General features: G+C 46.2%; 1 protein-coding gene across 9 annotated transcripts in view; it reads left to right on the top strand.

Annotated features, from left to right (window-relative positions):
- AGAP1 (ArfGAP with GTPase domain, ankyrin repeat and PH domain 1) overlaps positions 1–21,534 on the top strand; it is a 390,099-nt gene that overhangs the window by 112,510 nt on the left and 256,055 nt on the right. For 6 of the 9 annotated variants that reach the window (XM_054069543.1, XM_054069545.1, XM_054069539.1 and 3 more), the window contains exons 2-4: positions 3,691–3,749; positions 9,275–9,362; positions 10,070–10,081. In XM_054069543.1, the coding sequence (XP_053925518.1) occupies positions 3,691–3,749; positions 9,275–9,362; positions 10,070–10,081 (159 nt within the window). The remainder of the gene's footprint in view (positions 1–3,690; positions 3,750–9,274; positions 9,363–10,069; positions 10,082–21,534) is intronic. The other 3 variants (XM_054069546.1, XM_054069540.1, XM_054069538.1) reach the window with 1 other exon arrangement.

The following is a 21,534-nucleotide window of genomic DNA, read 5'->3' as shown; positions in this document are numbered from 1 at the left end:
GTTTCTCAGGAAAAAAGGAAAGGATCTTTTGCTGAGGGTTTCCAGAGAAATCCTTTGGCTTTTTTTTTTTTTTTTTTTTTAATAGCTTTTCCTCATTTAAAAGGATGGCAAAGGGGCTTTGGGATAGCCTGGGGGAAGCTCTTACTAAGAAGCTTTCCAAGAATCATGGAAGATTTAAGTCTTTTCATGTTGTACTGCAGAGACATCTGCCTGCTCCTCGCTCATCCCTCCTTTTGGACAGGTTTGCCATTAGAGTTTCATCTCCATCAGACAAAAAGGAATCTGTGAGCTTCTCAAGCTTTGGATTAAATTGCCAGTCAAGGGTGACATGGTTTGGTGCGAATAAAGGACAAAGCAAGGTCAGTGGAGCGAGGGCTGGTGCAGCACAAGGAAGGGAGCAGAAGCTCCGTGCTGGCCCTGCTGATCATAGAGTCATTAAGGTTGGAAAAGATCTATACGATCACGCAGTCCAACCATCCACACAACACCACCGTGCCTACTAAACCATGTCCCAAAGCGCTCCATCTACATGTTTTTTGAACACCTCCAGCAGTAGAGGCACCACCACTACCCTGGGCAGCCTCTCCCAGAGCTTCACCACTCTGTCAGTAAAGGCTTTTTTCCTAATATCCAATCTAAATCCAATCTTCCCTTGAAGAAGGGAAGGTGGCTTTCTGTTTAAAAAGTTATTCTAAGCAGAACTTTGATGTGCAGAGTGTTGGAACGCTTGGACCTTTTGGGAAGTCATCTGCTGGGCTGTGACATGGAGTAGATGGATCTTAGCAGGGATGGCCATGGAATCCCAAACTTCCTCACAGTGTCGTGTTAATGAGGAGCCAAAATATATCATCAGCACCTGATTGTTAGTATTGGAACTAACTGAGAGGGTTCCTCTGGCTGGAGCAAGTTATTAAACCAAGGTTTTAAAATAGCCGAGGATCTTGCTGTTGTTTGGGTTTTGGCTTTAATGATCTGTAAGTGGAACGGAGGAACTCTGAACGTAATGGAAATGAAAAGAAAGGAAAAGAAAGAAAATTAAGGATATTTAAGTAAACTCGGCAAAAAAATGCAACTTAAACAATCTTCTTGGTGCACGTGTTAAAAATAAATGAATGACTCTGTGTATTTTTGAAGCTTTGATCAGTGGTGCAGAAGTAAACCGGACAGGACATGCAACTGTGATTAATTATTGACAGGAGTCACTCTTTGCATATGTACAGGCTGTAGTTAGATGTGAAGGTTTGGGTTCACTTGAATTCCAGAGTTGGAAAGTAATGCAAACAAGACTCCAGTTGATCAGCTTCATCCATGTGGTTCCAATTATTATGCAGATCTCATCCAGTGTGTTTAAATCAACAGGCAGTAGTCAGGTTTGTTTCTTGGGCAGAGCATGCTCGTGCTTTGGATGCTGCAGTTTGATGTGTCCCATATTTCATCGTCATGCTCTAGCTAGTAGTTTTCTTTATTAAAAAAGCAAGCAAATCCCCAAGCTTGTTTGTGATGTCCTACCTGCAAGTATTTGACCTTTTCACCTTGACTTCCGAGGGTCTCGGGCTTAACTCGGAATAAATCACTGCAAAATCACTGGTTGGTATCTGTACTGGGTGGGGAGTAGTGGTTCAACGGGCAGTGGTATCATTTAGATCAGCACTTGCAGGTTTTCATGGATTTGAGATAATTGTGAATCTTTATTACTGTGACGAGCAAAGTTTGTTAAGTTGCAGAGACGTCACTTAGGAAATCTGTGCCCTGAAGAGGTTGGGTTGTGTGGAAAGAATCGAAGAAGAATCAAAGAATCGTGTAATTGGTTGGAAAAGACCTTTGAGATCATCGAGTCCAACCACACCTGCCCACTACTAAACCAGATCCCTAAGCACCTCATCCCCTCGTCTTCTAAATGCCTCCAGGGATGGTGAATCCACCGGGATGGCGGCCCGGTTCCTGGAGGTGTTCCAGGCCAGGTTGGATGGGGCTTTGAGCAACTGATCCAGTGGGAGGTGTCCCTGCCCACGGCAGGGGATTGGAACTGGGTGGTCTTTAAGGTCCCTTCTAACCCAGAACATCCTTTGATTCTGTGATAACGTCTTCGCTTGCAGCTGGAGTACCAAAAGATTAACCCAAGCCTTCAAGGGGATCTTAATCGAAGCCTTTGGGTTTGGTTTTCCTTCTCCTTCCAGTGAGTGCATGGGAGGCAGCTCAAGACTGTCAAATACCCAAACACTTATTTCTTATTTTTTTCCAAGTGTTTTCATACCCTGTTAGCACACACGTGCTGCTGTTCGTAGCTGAAATGTAAAGTGACGTGTTAAAGATGAAAAAGGCGTCCGAGTTCATGGCTAATGTGTCTTTTTAATGTTGAGTAGAAGTAGAAGATTCAGTGGGAAACAGACAGAACGCAAAGCGCACGTTTGCTTTGAGGTTGTTCTCAGTTAGGCAGTGGGGAAGCTTGCTTACAGCTAACAGTGAGAATACCAGCTGGGACTGCAAATCACTTCCAGCTTTGTTATCCTCTGGATCAAAAGATAAAATGAAATAGCCGCTGCTTTCTCCTGATGGGTGTTGTAGAGGGGAAGCGATGGCTTGCCATCCTTCTACTTGCTCATGGACAAGGTGTTCAGGCGTAACTTCTCACCTCGTATTTCCTCCAGCGCTGGCAATTGACTCGATAACACCGGGACTGCTCCGGTGTCAATTAGTTACCGTGGAGTTGGATCTGTTCTGCTTGGTAGGAGCATTCCATGTGTGTGCCTCTCAGTCACTCGTCAGGTTTGTGGGGTTTTGGAGAGGGTCAGCTCAGGATCCAGAGTAACGCCGCTTGGGTTTTTAACAGCAACATCATTATCTGCTTACTTGCTGTTGGCTGGACCTTCACAGGGGGAATAAAACTGATAAATGCTCGAGGCAGAAAAGTAGAGCGTTGTTGCTTTTTTCTTGTGTGCATGGAGTTGTCAGTGAGGTTGGACCTTGGTGCACCCTTTCCTCTGGGAGGAGTGATGGACCTAACTGGTCGGTTTTCCAGAAACCACCTCCCTCCTGCCCCAGTGATTGTTGCTTAATGGCTCCGTGAGTTATTTCTGTTCAGATTGTGAACCTAAAACCCAACAGCACTGATAAACCAATCAGTGTAAACCAATATCCTCCCGTGCTGGAGCACGGATATTGCTGCTGCTTCTGGGAGATGTGGTTCCAATGTCACGTGTGATGTGGAGTGATAAATAGCATGGGTTTAGAACAGGGACATATGTACCTGGGTGGAGAAGTTTCTGCTGGCTGTGGCAGCCACAGTTGCCGACATTTAGCGTGATGAGCTGTGCGGGGCTTATTGTGTAGAGGGGAAATGTGTCGTGTGAATGAGAAGCAGTTCAACCACACACGGGCTGGAAGAGTCTCTTCCAACCCAGAAGGACTGGAGTTGGTTGGTGCGTGTCAACGCCGGTGGTGGTGATACAGCTGGGCTTGCTATGAGAGTGCATCTGGGCTGTGAAATGTGTGGAACGCAAGAAAGCTCTGGTATTTTTGAGTTTTTGTACAATTATCCAAGCACCTCGTGTTTGTCACGTTAGATTGTTGGTCTCCTAAGGCTGAGTGGGATTTTTGGTCTCCTGTATCCAAAACCTTAGCGTGAAATTCTGTGTTGCAGACCGTTAAATGTCACTGTACTGATCTTGTGATTGTTGTCCACTCTTACAGATGCCTTTGTAAATAGCCAGGAATGGACGCTAAGCCGATCTGTCCCAGAACTCAAAGTGGTGAGTTTCTATTTCCTTCTATCTCTGAGAAACATCCTGACAATGTTATGCACAAGTGAGAAACTTCTAAGCTTCATTAAATCTGCGGTTGGGGGAAAAAAATAGGAATCAAATCCAAAAAGTAAAGCATTTTTCTCCAACAGGACTGACTTCATGAAGTTTATGTATCTTCTGTTTGTCTGTATCGTGCTTCAAAGATCTATTTGTACTTAATATTTCATTTTCAACTGGTTTGGCTGCATGAACCAGCTCTGTAGGATGGTCTTCCGGCTGAGGGAAGGCTTAGGCTACGTAAGAAGGGGAAGTGGCAGTTAGCAACTGATGGGAAAGCTCCTTTTATCTCACTGCAGTTGGTTTTCACCAGTTCTTCAAGCACTGAATGTCTTGTCTTTTTGCCATAAAAGAACTTAAAAATGAATATTCTCTCTGAGGTTGTTTACTTCTATTTTCTGGGGCTTTTTATTGTAGTGTGTAACAGTTGACACACTGGAGGGAAGGGATGCCATCCAGAGGGGCCGGGACAGTCAGAGTGGACCAAAACTTCTTCACCGAAAGGATTATCAAGCACAGAGGCTGCCCAGGGACGTGGTGGAGTCCCCATCTGTGGAGGTGTTTAAAAGATGGGTAGGCAAGGTGCTTAGGGATATGGTTTAGCAGTGGACTAACTGCTAGTTAGTCCATTAGCAGTGGACTAACCTAGTGATTCTATGATTCTGAATACCTTTGGGGTTGCAGGTGAGACCAAAGCTGTAGTTGTGAGGTGCGGTAATGCAGACTGTGATTGCTGAGCGGCAGGTAATGAATCATAGAATAGTTTGGGTTAGAAGGGACCTTAAAGATCATCCAGTTCCAACCCCCCTGCCACGGGCAGGGACACCCCACTAAATCAGGGTGTCCAGTGCCCATCCAACCTGGCCCTGAACACCTCCAGGGATGGGGCAGCCCCAGCTTCCCTGGGCAACCTGTTCCAGTGTCTCACCACTCTCATGGTGAAGAAATTCTTCCTAATGTCCAGTCTAAATCTGCCCCTCTCCAGTTTATCCCCGTTCCCCCTGGTCCCATCCCCACAAGCCTTTATGAACAGCCCCTCTCCAGCTTTCCTGTAGCCCCTTCAGGTACTGGAAGGTCACTATAAGGTCTCCTCGGAGCATTCTCCTCTCCAGGCGGAACAACCCCAACTCTCTCAGCCTGTCCTCATAGGGAAGGTGCTCCAGCCCTCCCATCATCCTTGTAGCCCTCCTCTGCAACCCGTTCCAACAGCTCCTTATCCTTACGTTGAGACCAACTGGTACCGTTGTTTATTGTGTCTCCAAGGCTGCGTTATGGGAATACTTGCCTTGGATATCTGCCCCTGTCTTCTCTGAACCAGCAGTAGGAAAATAAGCTTGGGCCGTGTGGCTGCTGTAGAGAATTGATTTGAAGTGGTCAGCACGCGTGAGGCTCAAGATGACCGCCCAAGGCTGCAGTTTGTATGATCCTGGATAAAAGCAGAACTCTTATGGTTACAAAATTAATAATTTGATTATACCGCTGCAAATTACTGAAGCAGCAGCAGCTGTGGCTGTGAACTTGTGCTCCAGCAGAAAGGGCAAATGAGGAGATGACTGAAATCCGCTCTGTCTTTGCTGTCCATCTGCCCTTCGGAGGAGCCGGTGTGGTGGGTCATCTCTGTGTCCCTGCTTCCAGCTGTCGGCTGGGGAAGGAAAGGGCCACGTTAAAAGCCAAACCTGCCCCTTCAGCCGCAGGGCTGTCATTATGTTCACCCCTGAGGAGAGCTGTGGGGAACGTTGCTTCAGGCTGTGGCCTTGTTGGGGATGTCATGAGTGTGAGCAGCGTAGAGCATCTGCTCCCGTGGCTGTACAGCGCGGCAGGGGAGATGGAGAGGTGAGTTGCTTGGAAAAGACCTTCGAGATCATCAAGTGCAACCATACCTTCACGGTGGCAGGCTAGGAAGGAGCCCCAGCTCCTGTCACTTGAGCGGGCTGTTCTCTGCAGGAGAAGACAGGTGTTAGCTCACTGGGAGAAGACTTCAATGGCGATGGTGGTTTGGTTTTATTTTATAGCTGCTGTTGTTGTAGCCTTAGGCTGTACAGAGGTTAAAGGGAACAGAAATGGACTCTGGGAGAGCAGGGAATGCACACCAGGTTGCCATAAAGGAAAGCAGATGCAGGTATTTTTCGATACCTTTGAGGAAAGAGTCTTTCTCTGTGCTTACTTCTGTGTTTCCATAGTGATAGGATGAGAGAGAGTGGCCTCAAGTTGCACGAGGGCAGATTCAGATTGGACATTAGGAACAATTTTCTTCACCAAAAAAGGTTCTCGGGCACTGGCAGAGGCTGCCCAGGGAGGTGATGGAGTCACCAGCCCTGGAGGCCTTTAAAAGACAGGCATTTGAGGTGCTCAGGGATCTGGTTTAGTAGCGGACAGGTATGGTTGGGCTTGATGATCTCAAAGGTTTTTTCCGAATTAATGATTCTATTCTGTGATTCTTCTTTAACAGTATGCATTGGGATTGATTTCTTCCCAGTTTTCAGAAGGATTATTTGCTTCTGCTGGTCAGATGTTACCACAGGGTTTTACTTATGCATGTTGACGTTTCTGTTACGATCAAGAGCGAGACTGGTCTGTTTCTCAAGTGAGGGTGGCTTTTGTTGCATCTTGTGTATCCATGTTTAAGATAAGGATGTGCTGCGCGGAATTAATGAGATGTACCAGAAAGAACGTACAGTACAAGAAAGACATTGAGCTGCTGGAGCACATCCAGAGAAGGGCAACGGAGCTGGTGAAGGGGCTGGAGCACAAGACCCCAAGAGAGCTGGGGTTGTTTAGCCTGGAGAAGAGGAGGCTGAGGGGAGACCTTATTACTCTCTACAACTACCTGAAAGGAGGTTGTGGAGAGGAGGGAGCTGGGCTCTTCTCCCAGGTGACAGGGGACAGGACAAGAGGGAATGGCCTGAAGCTCCGTCAGGGGAGGGTCAGGTTGATTATCAGAAAAAAATTCTTCACAGAAAGAGTCATTGGGCACTGGAACAGCTGCCCAGGGAGGGGGTTGAGTCGCCTTCCCTGGAGGTGTTTAAGGAACGGGTGGATGAAGTGCTGAGGGACATGGTTTAGGGAGTGTTAGGAATGGTTGGACTCCATGATCCAATGGGTCCTTTCCAACCTTGTGGTTCTGTGATTCTGTGACTTGCGAGGAGCGGCTGAGAGAGCTGGGGTTGTTTAGCCTGGAGAAGAGGAGGCTGAGGGGAGACATCATTGCTCTCTACAACTGCCTGAAAGGAGGTTGTAGTGAGGTGGGTGCTGATATCTTCAGCCAAGTAACAAGTGAGGATGAGAGGAAATGGCCTCAAGATGCACCGGAGGAGGTTCAGGTTGGATATTAGGAAAAAATTCTTTACTGCAAGAGTGGTGAAGCACTGTCAGAGGCTGCCGTGGTCAGTGGTGGAGTCACCATCCCTGGAGGTGTTCAGAAACCACGCAGACATGGCGCTTTGTCACATAGTTTAGTAGGCATGGTGGCGTTGGGCTGAGAGTTGAACGGGCTGAGCTTGGAGGTCTTTTCCAGCCTTAACGATTCTGCGATTCTATGGTTTTGGACAAAATCGTTTCACTTGCTCAGAAAAAAAACCCCATAAAGCACAATCAGGCTCCCGTGCTGGGTTGCTTTCAGATGCCAAACGCCATCAACACATTTACACATTTTTTACAAACAGGCTTTGGTAGGATGAGGACGTTGTGGTTTGGATTTGTTTTGCAGTCTGGCACGTGGAAATCAATGATTCAGTGTTGCACAAGTCATAACTGACAGAGCAGTGCGTTAGGGCCTTGTTAGCTGAAGTTTTTGTTGTTGTTTCTGAACGGGATAGAATGCTATTTTTGTTCCCTAACGTGCTTGTCATAACTTTGTGTGTTTCATATGTATCCATAAATAAATAGAAATGACCCAGGTTATTTGGATATAAAATGTGGGAGACAGGAATACGACTGCTGTAAAAACACGCGGGCATATTTGTCATACTGTGGGGGATCATCCTTAAAACAAGCATTAATCCTGATTAAGAGAGGAATTGTATTAAAAGTCAGATATTTCCCAGTGTAGACTTTACTGCTCCGAGTTTCCAGAGGTTAATAGTGTGCAGAGACCCGGCGTGGCGATGCTGAGCAACAGGAGACCGATTCCTCTGGATTAGAATGTCATGTACTGGTTTGGTATCTGGTAGGGAAGAGATGGCTGCCTTGTGTCTTCGGATGCAGGCCCTGAGGTGGGATCTGGAGCATCCTCTCTCTGACCAGGTGAGGGTGAAGATCTCTCCTGAATGCCTTTTTCAGTTATAGTCTAATGAAAAAGTAAAGCTGCGCTGCAACTGGTAGATTTTTCCAGTTGGGTTTGAGGACCTTTGCTTTGGGCTCGTGATTTTTTGAGAAGTTGGCATTAGTGCTCTAGCACAAACCTGACTGTGTCAGTGCCTTCTTTGTGTTCGCTTTTTGGTTTTCACAGAATCACAGAACAGTTTGGTTTGGGTTAGAAGGGACATTAAAGCCCATCCAGTTCCACCCCCTGCCACAGGCAGGGACGCTTCCCACTGGATCATGGGGCTCAAAGCCCCATCCAGCCTGGCCTTGGACACCTCCAGGGATGGGACATCCATGACTTCTCTTTCATTTTAAAACTGTTCCCCTCGCCCTATCCCTGCACTCCCTGATAAAGAGCCGCTTCCCACCTTTCCCATAGCTCCTTTCAGTACTGGAAGTTTTCTTCCGTTTAAGCTCCTCAAAACCTTTTGTCAGTGTGGTCGGTACTTTGAAACTCATTTAAAATAGAAGTCCAGGAACTTCTCTTTTAAGGAACAGTTGGATATTGTGATCAAGAAAGACAGTCCTGCGATGCCTTTAAACATCAACGCTTTTTGCTCTCAATCTTGAGACAGCTAAAGGAAGCGAATAAAAGGAGAATGAGGGATGAAATACGCTGCTGTTCTTTGTGGATTATACATGACTTTTAATAATGCATCTTAAGGGAAGAGGGCTGTAATTTTACTCTATGAGTTAGTGAAGTGGTTTCTGAATTGAAATATGCGTCCTGCTGCTCCGGATCGCTGCTTTCGGCATCGCTTTGTAGCATCACATTTACTAACGCTCTTCTGGCCAGGCACCATTGTCTTTCTGGGTGCCTTTAAGGAGGAACGTACTGTAGAAGTGCTGCAAAATGACACACACCGGCGAGATCTTTGGGATACCAGGAAAAAAAGAAATAGTGTTCTCAAATCACCGGGTGTCTTTGAAGTATTTGGGGTCTGACTGATAACTGTGGCATGTCCCAGCCGTGGGCGCAGGGCATCGCACGTTCGTTCTCACGGGGGCCCAACCTGATGATTTTCCGGGTCGATTTTCACTCTAACTGGTTAAGTTGTTAGCACGGATGTAATAGAAAAGAGCGTTAATTCGCCTACATGCAGGGATATACAGGGATATACTGGCTTTTATGGGGAGTAATTGCAGTAAGGAACTCTTTCCTTTTTCCCCAGGGGATTGTGGGCAACCTGGCGAGTGGCAAATCCGCCCTTGTGCACCGGTACCTGACGGGCACCTATGTCCAGGAGGAGTCACCTGAAGGTAGGTGGATACACAAACCTCACTCAGTTGTTTTTTTTCCCACAAACTATATATTTATTCATTTTTAATCATGCAGGAATGAATGAATGATTAGAGAAACCAATTTGCTATTGGAGTATTCCTGGAGATTTTTCCTTTAACATTCTCCAGTCTGAGGTATATATTGTACGTAAAATGGGTATAATTGCAGCTTTTTCATAACCACTTAGCATCCTTAAATACTTTGGCATCCTGGATGTGTCCATACGGGAAACTTATAGCCCTGTGTTGGGAAGAGCTGACTGCTCGGTAGTGCTGCTGCTTTCAAATGGGCTGGGAAAGCCGCGGCTTCTGTACGCAGGACTGGATTTCTGCAGAATCCAGCCCTTTGCTTTGTAGTGTTGGGAAAACAAAGTGTCACAAGCTTGAACTGAGGATGTAAATTACTCCTTGTCTAATTTATTATATCTTTGGTCTTAGACTTTTTTAACAAAACATTCTTATGCCATAGAAAATGAATTTATATCTGAAACGTTGTAGTGTTTAACATTAATCTTAGTTTATAACTTGAAATCAAAAATATCATAGTATCTTGCACGGGTGTATCTTACACTAAATACTTGTTTGGTGTTTTTTTATCTATTCTCCTTGTGAACTTTTAAATCCAACTCTGAGACACTGAATTTCTGGTTCCTTCTTTTCCTTACTGGCTGTTCCATTCTTTGCAGATATGGATGCAGGTAACTATACATTGTCTTCATGGCAGCTCTTATTTTGAAGAGGCAGCCGGTGGTTTCTGTACTGTAGCGTTTCCCCTTTGTTTTGTGTACCATTTGATTTGTTTCCTTTTGATTTCAAGTCTGTAGCACATCTCACTGTTGTTGTCTCTTGCCTTAGTCGTCTTTTCAGCAATAGTTTGTAGCTTCATGCATCTACGATAACATTTGTTCCAAATTAACTCTTACTGAAGGAAGCTATTAAACGCAGCCCTTGACATTTTAACAGTCTTGAGTTGTAGTTAAAATGGGAGGAGAGGGATGGATGGGCCTTTTCCTTGTGTAATTACAGTAGCAGTGAGGTCTTCCAGTTTATAAGCTTGGCCTAAATGTTTTTGCTGCTTTGTAGCTAGGAGTGGTGGGGTGATGATTGAGCCTTGCAACAGCACTGCCTGTGGATCGCGTTTATGCCTGCTGCTTCTGGCTGCTGATGCACGGAAGCGGGTCCGCGGTGTGGATATCTGCTGAATACAGGTCTTCAGCAAAAATGAGCATCCCTACGGATCTTTCTCTTCATTTTGCGGCCAGAAGATAGATTCTGGTTTGTTTTTTTTTTTCTCTGCAAGATGCAAATGTGTGGATTATTCGCGGCGCTCTTCACCGAGGCGATGACTGGTTTGGGTGGTGTTCCTCGGGAGCGTGGCCATCTGTCCTCTTTGTCTTCAAGGAGTTTTATTTACAGTAATTGAGTGACGTACAGGCTGTTTTTCCTGAAAAGATTAGGTTACAAAAGCAGTGTCAAATCATTTCTTTGCACATAAGCGTAGCTGACAAGCCTCGCTAATGACACCATTCCATTTCATTAACAGTTGCAAAACTGGAATAATTAAGAGCTCTAATTCACCTTGTAAAGGATAGGGTCAAGATTTCTAATCAAGTTAGCGTTAAAGGAAATTCAAACCATGTAAACTATCCTTAGTAAACATCTAAAGTAATGATTTGTTAGTGTTTCCTTTCTTTCCCACCCAAGCAGGAGCCTGTACGCTGCCATTCGGTAGAAAATAGAGCAGTAGTGCAGGTCGCTCTGTTGCGTTGCAGCATGGGGCTTTGGATTTGCACATCCTGCATGCGAAGGTAGCTTTTGATAAATCGAGTTAGGTGCGAGCCTTCATGATGGAGACAACGCGCATCTTCCTTGGTAATTTTTCTGAGGTCTTTTAAACGTGCTGATGTGTTAAATTGGATAAAGAATTGTGTGCGTACCGGGCTTGAACACCTCAGCTGCTTGGCTGTTTAAGGAAAATAGCTCACTGACTTTGGATGGCTTACTAACGGCAAAATTTATCAGCTATCATACAATCAGTATCTAATTGGTAGAATGATTGACGCACACTTCGTGCGAAGATGGTGATTACGAGCAGAGCCTCTTCTTTCTGCCATCCTTTGCCTCCTCAATTACTGCGATTACCATGAAACCTGCCCTGTGTCAGACAACTGCCAGATCTCCCGTAGACCTTTGAGGTAGCTTCAGCATTCCAGTAAATGAATCTTGAAGTGTATAAAGATGGTTTCATGTTTCCTTCATCTCTTTTCTTCAAGACAAGAGGTTTCTCTTGCTGCCTGACACCACCTCCCTTTAGAGGAGGAATCGTGTAACATTACAGCGTAAAGCGGTTTTCTCTCATTGTCTGGCCCAGCTTTTATTTCTGCTGAGAACTAATTTTAGTCACTAGTGCGATTGCAACATGAAAACCTTTTGTTTTCTCACAGAATAAGCCTCACTTGGGGAGAAAAGCGTCTTCTCGCCGCCTGCTTTGCATATTTAACATGTGTGTAGCTGTACCCCTGTGTGACACACTTTCAAAGCGCGTGTGTTTTGATGTAAGAAAAGAAATGATGTCTTGCTCTGCAACAAGATGGAGTTTGTCATCTGGCTCTCACAGGGTTTTCTATAGCGATACATCAGGAAAATGATTGGAAATAGGGTAATTAATGGAGAGATTTGCTATCTCCTAAGAATCTTCCAAGTGATTGGAAGAATAGCTACTACTAAAGAGTGTGCTGCGTGTTTTACGTATCTGAGCCAACACGTAAAGCGTGTGCGACCTGATCCCTTTCTTCGCCTGCCTAAAAATTAATTCTCCCTGTAGGAACAGAATGAAAGGTGGTGCGTGTGAAATTTGAGACGCAAGTACCTTGCAGAACGAGGTGAATTGGAGTTTACAGCAATAGCACTGTCAGGAGGATTCTCTTACTGTTTGGCTTTTGGTTTCCAAATGCCATAGAGGTGTGACACATGACTTAAAGGCTTGTGGCCATCTCTGGTACATCTGTGAATACTGTGTGTTATGTTGTGGTTATTTCAGTGTTTGGGTTTTTTTCTCAGTGATTCTAATTAATTTAAAAAAGGAAAAAAAGCAGACAACTGGTGCTTCAAGGTGTCTCAGCTGGGATGAGGAAGAAGGGAACAAGGAGGAATTTGACCTCTCCTACCCTGCTGACAGTGAGATGCTAGAACAGACAGCGGGTGTGAACACGAACTGCGAGCTCTGCTGGGGTCATCTTCTGCTTAAGAAAACCAGGAAAGGGGGTCAAGGCCCCGTTAGACAAAATCTCCTTCAATTTAAAGATGCAGAGTGGTTGAAAACTCCCAGCAGATCGAGGAAGGTGATTCTGCTCCTCTACTCAGCTCTCATGAGACCGAACCTGGAGTTCCGTGTCCAGTTCTGGAGCCCTCAGCGCAGGAAGGACAGGGATCTGTTGGAGGGAGTCCAGAGGAGGCCACAAAGATGGTCCGAGGGCTGGAGTGTCTCCCTTGTGAGAACAGGCTGAGAGAGGTGGGGTTGTTCAGCCTGGAGGAGAGAAGGCTCCGGGAGACCTTATAGCGACCTTCCAGTACCTGAAGGGGCTCCAAGAAATCTGGGGAGGGACTTTGTAAGGCTTGTAGTGATACGATGAGGGGCAGTGGGTATGAACGGGAGAGGAGCAGATTTAGACTAGACACGAGGAGGAATTTCTTCATGATTAGAGTGGTGGAGGCACTGGAACAGGTTTCCCAGGGAAGCTGTGGCTGCCCCATCCCTGGAGGTGTTCAAGGCGAGGTCGGATGTGCCTTGGGCAGCCTGAGCCAGTGGGATGTCCCTGCCCTTGGCAGAGGAGTTGGAACTGGGTGATCTTTAAGGTCCCTTCCAACCCAAAGTATTCTATGATTTATGAGATTTCTTTTTACTTGGGAGAGTAGAATACTTCTCTGCTTTCAAACACAAAGGTCGTCCAACATCCCGACATGAGCAAGCAGGCAGCTGTTCGAGTTGGTGGGGCGTTTTTGTATCTGACTGTTGAGGAACTTAGGAATAGAATATAAACGAAAAAGCAGGGTGTGAATCTTTGCAGTACTCTTTCCCCTGCTTTCTAGGTTGATAATGCTTAGGCTTCCTTTAGCACACAGTACAACAGTGAGGCATTGGAAGCTCTTAAACAGCTATTTTAGCTGCTAACAAGTATCTTTTTTTTAACTCAATTTTTTTTATCTGTGGATTTTTTTATTACTTATGATATCAGGTTGTTCAGTTGCCTTCAGTTTCTTCTTTCCCATTTCCTTTGTGCAGCTGTAGCCCATTTTAGTTCTTTTCCTAACTGGTGGGACGGCGTTGGGTGTTCCGTTCTGCTCGGCTCACTGAGCTATAGCAAATTTCAAGTCCGGCTTAAGTTCATTTAGAGGTCTCTTAGGTGGGAAGGGCTACAACAATTATGTTCCCCCAGTAAGAGGTGCAGAATAAAGCCTTTATATGTTTTCTAGAAAGCTGTCATCATTTACCTCTTTACAAACTTGAACAAAAAGTAATTTTATACTTGAGCAGCCTTCACCAAGTAACTTTTTCAGTGCCTACAGTGAACAGTGTTATCACTCGAGTAACAGAAATAATCATAAAACCTACCATTGATTATTAAAATACTGAACAAAATGTCACTGTCAGCATTCCCTCCAAAGAAAGAGGGATGTAATGGAAAGCAAGATGTGAGCCAGCTGCCAAAACATGGAGAAACGTCCTGCTCGGTGGTGGATGTCCATGGTTTTCAGTCACCGTTGCCGTGTCGCATCTCTTCAGCGCGGTATAATTACGCACGGAGGGTTGAAAAAGGCTGCGTTAAAATTTGAGCTGTTTTTCTTCAGCATCCCCTTACAAGACTTCTGTCGGGCCATCAACTCTTTGTGATATACGTATACAAAAAGTTCAGGCATGATTGATTAACCCAGATAACCTTCTGGTTGGCTTCTGTCATGAGAAAGGTCTCGTGCTGCAATTGATGGGCTCTGTGATGAAACCAAGAATGGAGCTTGTTCTCCTGAAAAACAAAGAAAAATAGGGTTATTCTTTGCTTGCGTTATTTAACTTAAGCTTTCAGACAAGCAGAATGGGAGAAGAATAACGTGTTTTTGCCATCTTTATGCCTGGGTGTGCTGGGAGATTGAATAATGAGGTGGGGATCACGGTTTGGTGTTTCAGGTTAAACAGAACATGGGAGATGTGGCAGAACTGGAAAGGTTCTTACTTTGGTAACAGTGATTCTTGTCTCTTTTTCCGATGATTCGCGTGCAGGGTGAAAACACAGTTCTTCCTCCTGTGAGCAGTTGGTTTCTTCAGGTTGCGAATCTCTTTACAGAAGCCATTAACTAGGTAAAAATAGCTGATTTTTTCAAATATGTAAGAGTTTTGAGACTTTTATTATTTAATTATTAAATTATTAAACTAAATTTCTTTCATAAGTGAAAAAAAGGTGCATCCCAGAGTGGTCTGCGTGTGCTGTTCTTTCTGGGCAAATGCCTGAAATGTAAATGAAGGGCAGAGAAATTTGGCCCAGGTTGCCCAGAGCAGTGGTGGCTGCCCCATCCCTGGAGGTGTTCAAGGCCAGGTTGGATGGGGCTTGGAGCCACCTGATCCAGTGAGAGGTGTCCCTGCCCATGGCAGGGGTGGAACTGGATGGGCTTTTTTAAGGTCCCTTCCAATCCAAATCATTCTGTGACTCTACAAATATGTACTTACATCCTTTTTCACTCATGATGTCTTGAAATTCCATAAAATCATCGTTATATGTGTAAGAATTTACACAGAGTTTTTAGGGGGAGATTCTGCAAGATCTCCAAGGGCGTATGAGTTCAAAAAAGCATTAACCTTGGAGTCCTGTTTTGTGGTGCTCGGGCTGCAACACAATGGGAAGCTGAAATTTTCCACGTTGGACTCCATCCTTGGTGCAGAGTTTCACCAGCTCACACAGTGCTCTGTGGGGCCGCGGAGGCTATCGGAGCACGGTTTTTGTCTGTGAAAGCACAGACAAACGCTGTGTTGTGTGCAGGAGACAATGATGGCTTCAGACATGTTTCAAAATTATCTCCTTTCAGTTCTTTGTCTTCTGTTTCGGTCTAACAGTGTCAGCTGATTATTTTTATTTGGCGTTTCACACTGACATCCAGCTATACGATAACACTTGTCTCTTTTGATCATTTTAAAGTATGGCTGTAGTTGGCTCGCTTGAGCTTTTGCAGCCTTCCAGGCTCAGTATAAAAGAAGGTCGATGTATTCTGGGATCTCTCTCGCCAGCTTTTCCCTCTCCCCGTCCTCTGGGACCGCCTGTGTGGGTCAGAGCCTTCTTTGCAAACCACTCGGGCTGAGACTGTTTCAAGGAACTGTGTTAATTCAAGGAAAAAGGGAAGCGTTTGCTCTTTTCCTGGGGAGAAGGTGCTGAAGCAGCAGTTGACCCGAAGGGTCTTCCCCTGGAAGTCGTGTGACAGGAGGGTTGGCTGATCTTTGGGATGTCTTTAGCGTGTCACACCTTGCCTTCTCCAAGGATTCAGGGAGGAATGTCTATAGGATGGGCGCCCTTCTCCTAACAGGCTTCCCTGAAGGCTGCAACCCAGGTAAAAACTAATTTGGATTATAGCCACTACCAGAACTTCAGGCTCTTAATAGTAATAAAAGCGACCCTCAGGTCTCCAGTGCTCCTCGCTCTCTACTGATGTTGGGTCAAAAGCCAGTTTGGAGTTCCTGTTGTTGGAAAAAGGAGCCTGCCTTCCGCTTTCCTTTTCAAATATTACTTCTGTTGTGTTTCGAAATCATACCCCAGTGTTTAGGTCTTGATCTTAAAGCAGATCTTGGGAAGAAATGTATTCCTGTGAGGGTGGGGAGGCCCTGGCCCAGGTTGCCCAGAGCAGTGGTGGCTGCCCCATCCCTGGAGGGGTTCAAGGCCAGGTTGGATGGCGCTTGGAGCCCCTGATCCAGTGGGAGGTGTCCCTGCCCATGGCACGGGGTGGAACTTGGATGATCCTCAAGGTCCCTTTGAACCCAAACCATTCTATGATTCTGTTTTCTCTAAACGTGTTTCTTTTTCAGCTTATATTTGATTCCTAGGTGTGGCTTCTCCTTCCGTTTAATCTCACTTTGGTTTGGAGGATCGTACCAGAAGGCGTGGGGCAGGGTAATTAGCTGATTTCGTTTGCAATATGTTTAATTCTCAAGAGATTTTGTTTAATTTGCTCCTGTAACAGGCTGTCAGTAGCTTCTCTGCCTGTTTGAGGACTGCTCAGGGCCTTCCACCGTGAAGGCGGGCGGGATTAGATACTGACCTGGTGGTTGTCCACACTCCACCTTCCACAGCTGCTGCACAGGTGGAGATTCCACAGGAGATGCAGAGCTGCCCGTGCTCCATCAGGATGAGGGAAAGGGGGTGGAGGAGAGTGGGTGGGCTTTGCTTCTCGCTCTAGTCTGACTTTCCTTCTGAGTTGGAGTTTTAAACTGCGAGTCTGTTTTCCGCCGCGCTGCTAACCTTTAAAACTTCCTGTGTATTTGTGGGGCCGCTGCTTCCATCAGGGAACATCAGTCTGAAATATAGAATCATTGAGGTTGGAGAAGACTTCTAAGGTCATCCAGTCCAGTCATCAGCCCAACCCCACCGTGCCTCCTAAACCATGTCCCAAAGTGCCACATCTACGTGTTTTTTGAACCCCTCCAGGGACGGGGACTCCACCACTACCCTGAGCAGCCTCTGCCAATGCTTCACCACTCTGCCAGTGAAGAAATTTTCCCTATTACCCACTCTAAACATCTCATGATTGACTTCAGAGCTGCCGTTCTCTGTTCTCCCTCCTGCTCCCCCTTGTTTCAGAGCAATACAAATATGAAAGATGTTTCGTGAAATACAGAATAGAGATGGCAAATGGATTTTTCTACCCCTTAAGATACAGTGCCGTTATGTAACGATCCTTCTGTTCTCGTATTTGAACTGGAATATTTTGGGAGGTGACTGAAAATAAAATAGAGATTATGATAGTTGCTTTGTTTGGGTTTCCTGAGCAGATCTCAGTATGGTTTGTTGTGTCTTCAGACAGATTATGGTATAATCACAGCGAGCTATGTCCAATTTTAACTTCAGGGTTACTGTTTGTAACGTAATACTGTAATGAAAGGGCAGCTATTATAGCAGCTGGCTACAAACTAAGTATAAAATGCAAAGGGATATTTTTAAAAAGAGGGGAAAAAAGCCCAAAATCTGTGCTTTTATGCTTAACTGAGTTGAGTTTTTTTCCTTTCCTTGGTTGTGCGGTTTAGAGTTTGTGAGCAGGTATGTTCAGATCTTTGAAGTCCTCTTGGCAGCTTGTGAAGTTGAACTTTAGATACAGGAGGTTTGAGCAGATGTTGGCGGGAGGTGGTTTATGCCTTAGATTGAAAGGCAGGAGCTGTTTGAATGTTCGGGTGGGTTGGGGTCTGGAATGTGCGATAAGCCAGCTTGTAGGGAACTACAGCAAAAAAGAGCTGTGGTGCTGTAAGTCCTGGGGCTACTTTGTAAGGAACTGTGGTTGGGAAGTATTTTAGGGTGTAAGCTTTTTAAACTGGAAAACAGGGGTTGCTGGAAACAGGTGGGAGTGGACTGTAGTGTCACATCCTGCCCAGAGAGGCTGATGGCTGCTGCTTAACTTGGGTTTGTGTCCAGCTGGCTTGATAAAAATAAGCTTTTAAAATTAGATTTGCAGTGTCTGTACAACTGGTGGGTGTGAGGGGGGGTGAGGATCTGCCTGCGCCTGCTGCCCAGAAAAGAAAAAAAAAGCCAAAAAAAACAAGTAATACTAACTGGGGGGGGAGAAGCTGTTGTGTATGCCTGATTTCTGATCTTCTCTGTAGAAATGGAACCATGAATTTAATTGTCAGCTGAAGCTGTGGGGTCAGACAGGTTCTTTGAGGGGTTCTTGCCAGGATGATGACTGGAGAGGGGCAGATTTAGGTTGGACATTAGGAGGAATTTCTTCACCATGAGAGTGGTGAGACACCGGCACAGGTTGCCCAGGGAAGCTGTGGCTGCCCCATCCCTGGAGGGGTTCAAGGCCAGGTTGGATGCACCTTGGGCAGCCTGAGCCAGTGGGGTGGCCCTCCCCATCACAGATGGTTGGAAGTGGATGATCTTTAAGGTCCCTTCCAACCCAGACTCTTCTATGATTCCATAATGGTGCTGTGTGTGGCCGTTGGCCTTGTGCTGATCATTACCAGGACCCGGAGCAGAGGGTGCTGCTCGCACCCCCATCAGTGAACAAATACCTTTTCTTTTCTTTCCATTTTCATACCTAATAAGACATAGCTTTTAAAATACACATTAATCTGCAGAGTTTTACTGTCTGATTAGGCTTGAACATCTGACCTTCATAGTTGTCCCCTGCTGAAATTCAAATAGAGCAATGCTAAAGAGAAGAGGTGATGGTGCTGGCCAGAATGTGGAATCCAAGGAACAAAAGCAGCAGTGCAGGAGACTTAAAATAACATCAAGCCGTAATTACAGTATTCGGTGTCCAGAGAAAGACCTGCAGGTGATGTGGTGTGGCTGGAAGGGGCTCCTGACCCTCGGGATGTTGGAGTGGGTGCAAAGGATATGGGCTGGAGGAGGGAGTTCCTAGCACGTTCCTACTGGATTCATTCCTCCCTTTTAAACTGTCAGGAATATTTTTTCACATGAATGAATTATGAAAAAGGGCATACTCGCAACATTAATGCAGTCAGCTGTTCTTTGCTCAGTGCCAGCATTTTTGCATATTTATGTGGAGCCGGTGTCAGATGAAAACGTGTTACTCCATCATGTTGAGCTGATGGGCGCCTAATGCCTTGTTTGGCGAGCGATTTCAGAGCCGCGAGTGCTTACATGCAGGGCAGGTGCTTTATTGCTTTGCAGGAAACTCTGCAGAATTTTTGCAGACTCACGCTAGAATTTGAACAGCAGAAAAATCTCAAACCTCTTTATTGTGTTTAAAAATCATCTATCGGCTGACGATGTGCCTTTCCTGGGAGGGAAGGTGGCTGTATATTCTTTCCAGGCAGGTGTGAGGTGGGTGTAATTCTGTGTGTGCCAAACAACTGTGCTGCTCTCACTATGAACGCTTTTGTCTGTGATGGCAGATGTTAAGGTATTGCCGAAACACTTTTCTTCAGCCGTTACTGAGATAGGGACTGTCCGCACGGCTTCTGCGGCAAAGGGGTTTTGAGTGTGGGCAGCACCTCAAGCGAGGGGGGTTCTGCCCCTCTGCCCAGCAGTTGTGAGAGCCCACCTGGAGCCCTGCGTTCAGTTCGGGAGTCCTCAGCACAGGTAGGATATGGAGCTGTTGGAGCGAGTCCAGAGGAGACCACAAAGGTGATCCGAGGGTTGGAGCACCTCTGCTATGAGGACAGACAGAGAGTTGGGGTTGTTCCACCTGGAGAAGAGAAGGCTCCAGGGAGACCTCAGAGCAGCTTCCAGCGCTGAAAGGGGCTCCAGGAAAGCTGGAGAAGGGCTCTGGATCAGGGAGTGCAGGGATAGGACAAAGGGGAATGGTTTTAAGCTGAAGGAGGGGAGATTCAGATGAGATCTTAGGAAGAAATGTTTTGCTGTGAGGGTGGGGAGGCCCTGGCCCAGGTTGCCCAGAGCAGTGGCGGCTGCCCCATCCCTGGAGGGGTTCCAGGCCAGGTTGGATGGGGCTTGGAGCCCCTGATCCAGTGGGAGGTGTCCCTGCCCATGGCAGAGGTGGAACTGGATGGGCTTTGAGGTCACTTCCAGCCTAAAGCAATCTATGGTTCTAGTAGTCCGTGAGCAGGTTGAATTGTTGAGTAGATTCTCTGTCTTGTTGAACAACTAATCAGGTACTGGTGGTGTTGGAACCAAGATGCCCTGGGGTTCAGGGATGCTTCCAGCCAGGAGAGGGAAATCCATGAAAGGTTTTAAATGCTCTGAGGGCAGATGGTTTTAGAAAGCACCGTGGTGTGCATTCCAGAGTGCTGTCAGTGTTGCTGCTAGACTGCAGATCCGGAGGTTTGTATCTAGGACTGTGGAGACTCTTGAGCAGAGCTTTGTATATCTGCCTCTATTAGATACTTTTGCCTGTTGGTCTGCGATTGGGGGATTGTAATAACACAGGAACTGGAAAAAAAAATGGTAAAGGTCTTTCTTTTGCCCTAAAATGGGCTCTGCAGATCGCTTCTCAGTAAGACCCCCCCCACCTCTTCTCTCTCCCGACTCTATTCTCCTCCATAACCACTGTTCATGTGTTTTGGTTTTACCATGTATTTTCTAGGCAATTTTTTTTTTTTTAAGTGCTTGTGAGCTCTTTTCACTCCTTCCTTATCTTCTGTGTAATGCGCTGCCCAGAGGGATACAGGGAGTTCCGGCCGAGGCTTTGTAAGCTGAAGCTCTCTGCTCCTCCGCGCTCGGCAGGAATGCCCAGCTGCTCCTCCGCAGTGCCAGCGGTTTGCCATCCCACCCCCTCTCCCTGCAGCTGCTTGGTCCTGCTCAGAGGAGGGCTTTGCGTTCGTCCCTGTGATGCTGCTGGTTTTTTCACTCTGTTTTTCTAACTTGTCATGGTCACGTTGAAGTACAATCCAATTTTCTAATATAATTGCAGTCCCTCCTGCTTCATTATCTAGAAATTAAATAGCCTGTTGCTTCCACCTTCCAGGTCATTAATAAAATACTCGCACAAGGCTTGAAATTGCTGCAGAAACCTGCGGTGATATCATGGTGTTTTTAAGAGGAGTCATTTGATGAGTACCAAGGGTGGCTTATCTCTACACCTGCACTCACGTCACTGTGACATTATGATCCGAGGGCTGGAGCGCCTCTGCTATGAGGACGGGCTGAGAGTTGGGGTTGTTCAGCCTGGAGAAGAGAAGGCTCCAGAGAGACCTTAGAGCGGCTAAGGCCAGGTTGGATGGGGCTTTGAGCATCCTGGTCCAGTGGGAGGTGTCCCTGCCCATGGCAGGGGGTTGGAACTGGATGGGCTTTAAGGTCGCTTCCAACCCAAACCATTCCATGATTTTATGATTCTATTAAGACTGCGCTTCTCTACTTGGCTTACAAGCAGAAAAACACTGACTGTCAGAAGCTTTATCCTGAAAATACAACATGCACTGCTCTTCTCCGAGCCCTGGTTCCATGTGGTGAAGGAAACTTCATTGCTCAGAGGCTGGCTC

This window comes from Cuculus canorus, chromosome 6, assembly GCF_017976375.1.
Source record: "Cuculus canorus isolate bCucCan1 chromosome 6, bCucCan1.pri, whole genome shotgun sequence".
Taxonomy (NCBI): Eukaryota; Metazoa; Chordata; class Aves; order Cuculiformes; family Cuculidae; genus Cuculus; species Cuculus canorus.
This window is presented reverse-complemented; position numbering and strand designations above follow the sequence as displayed.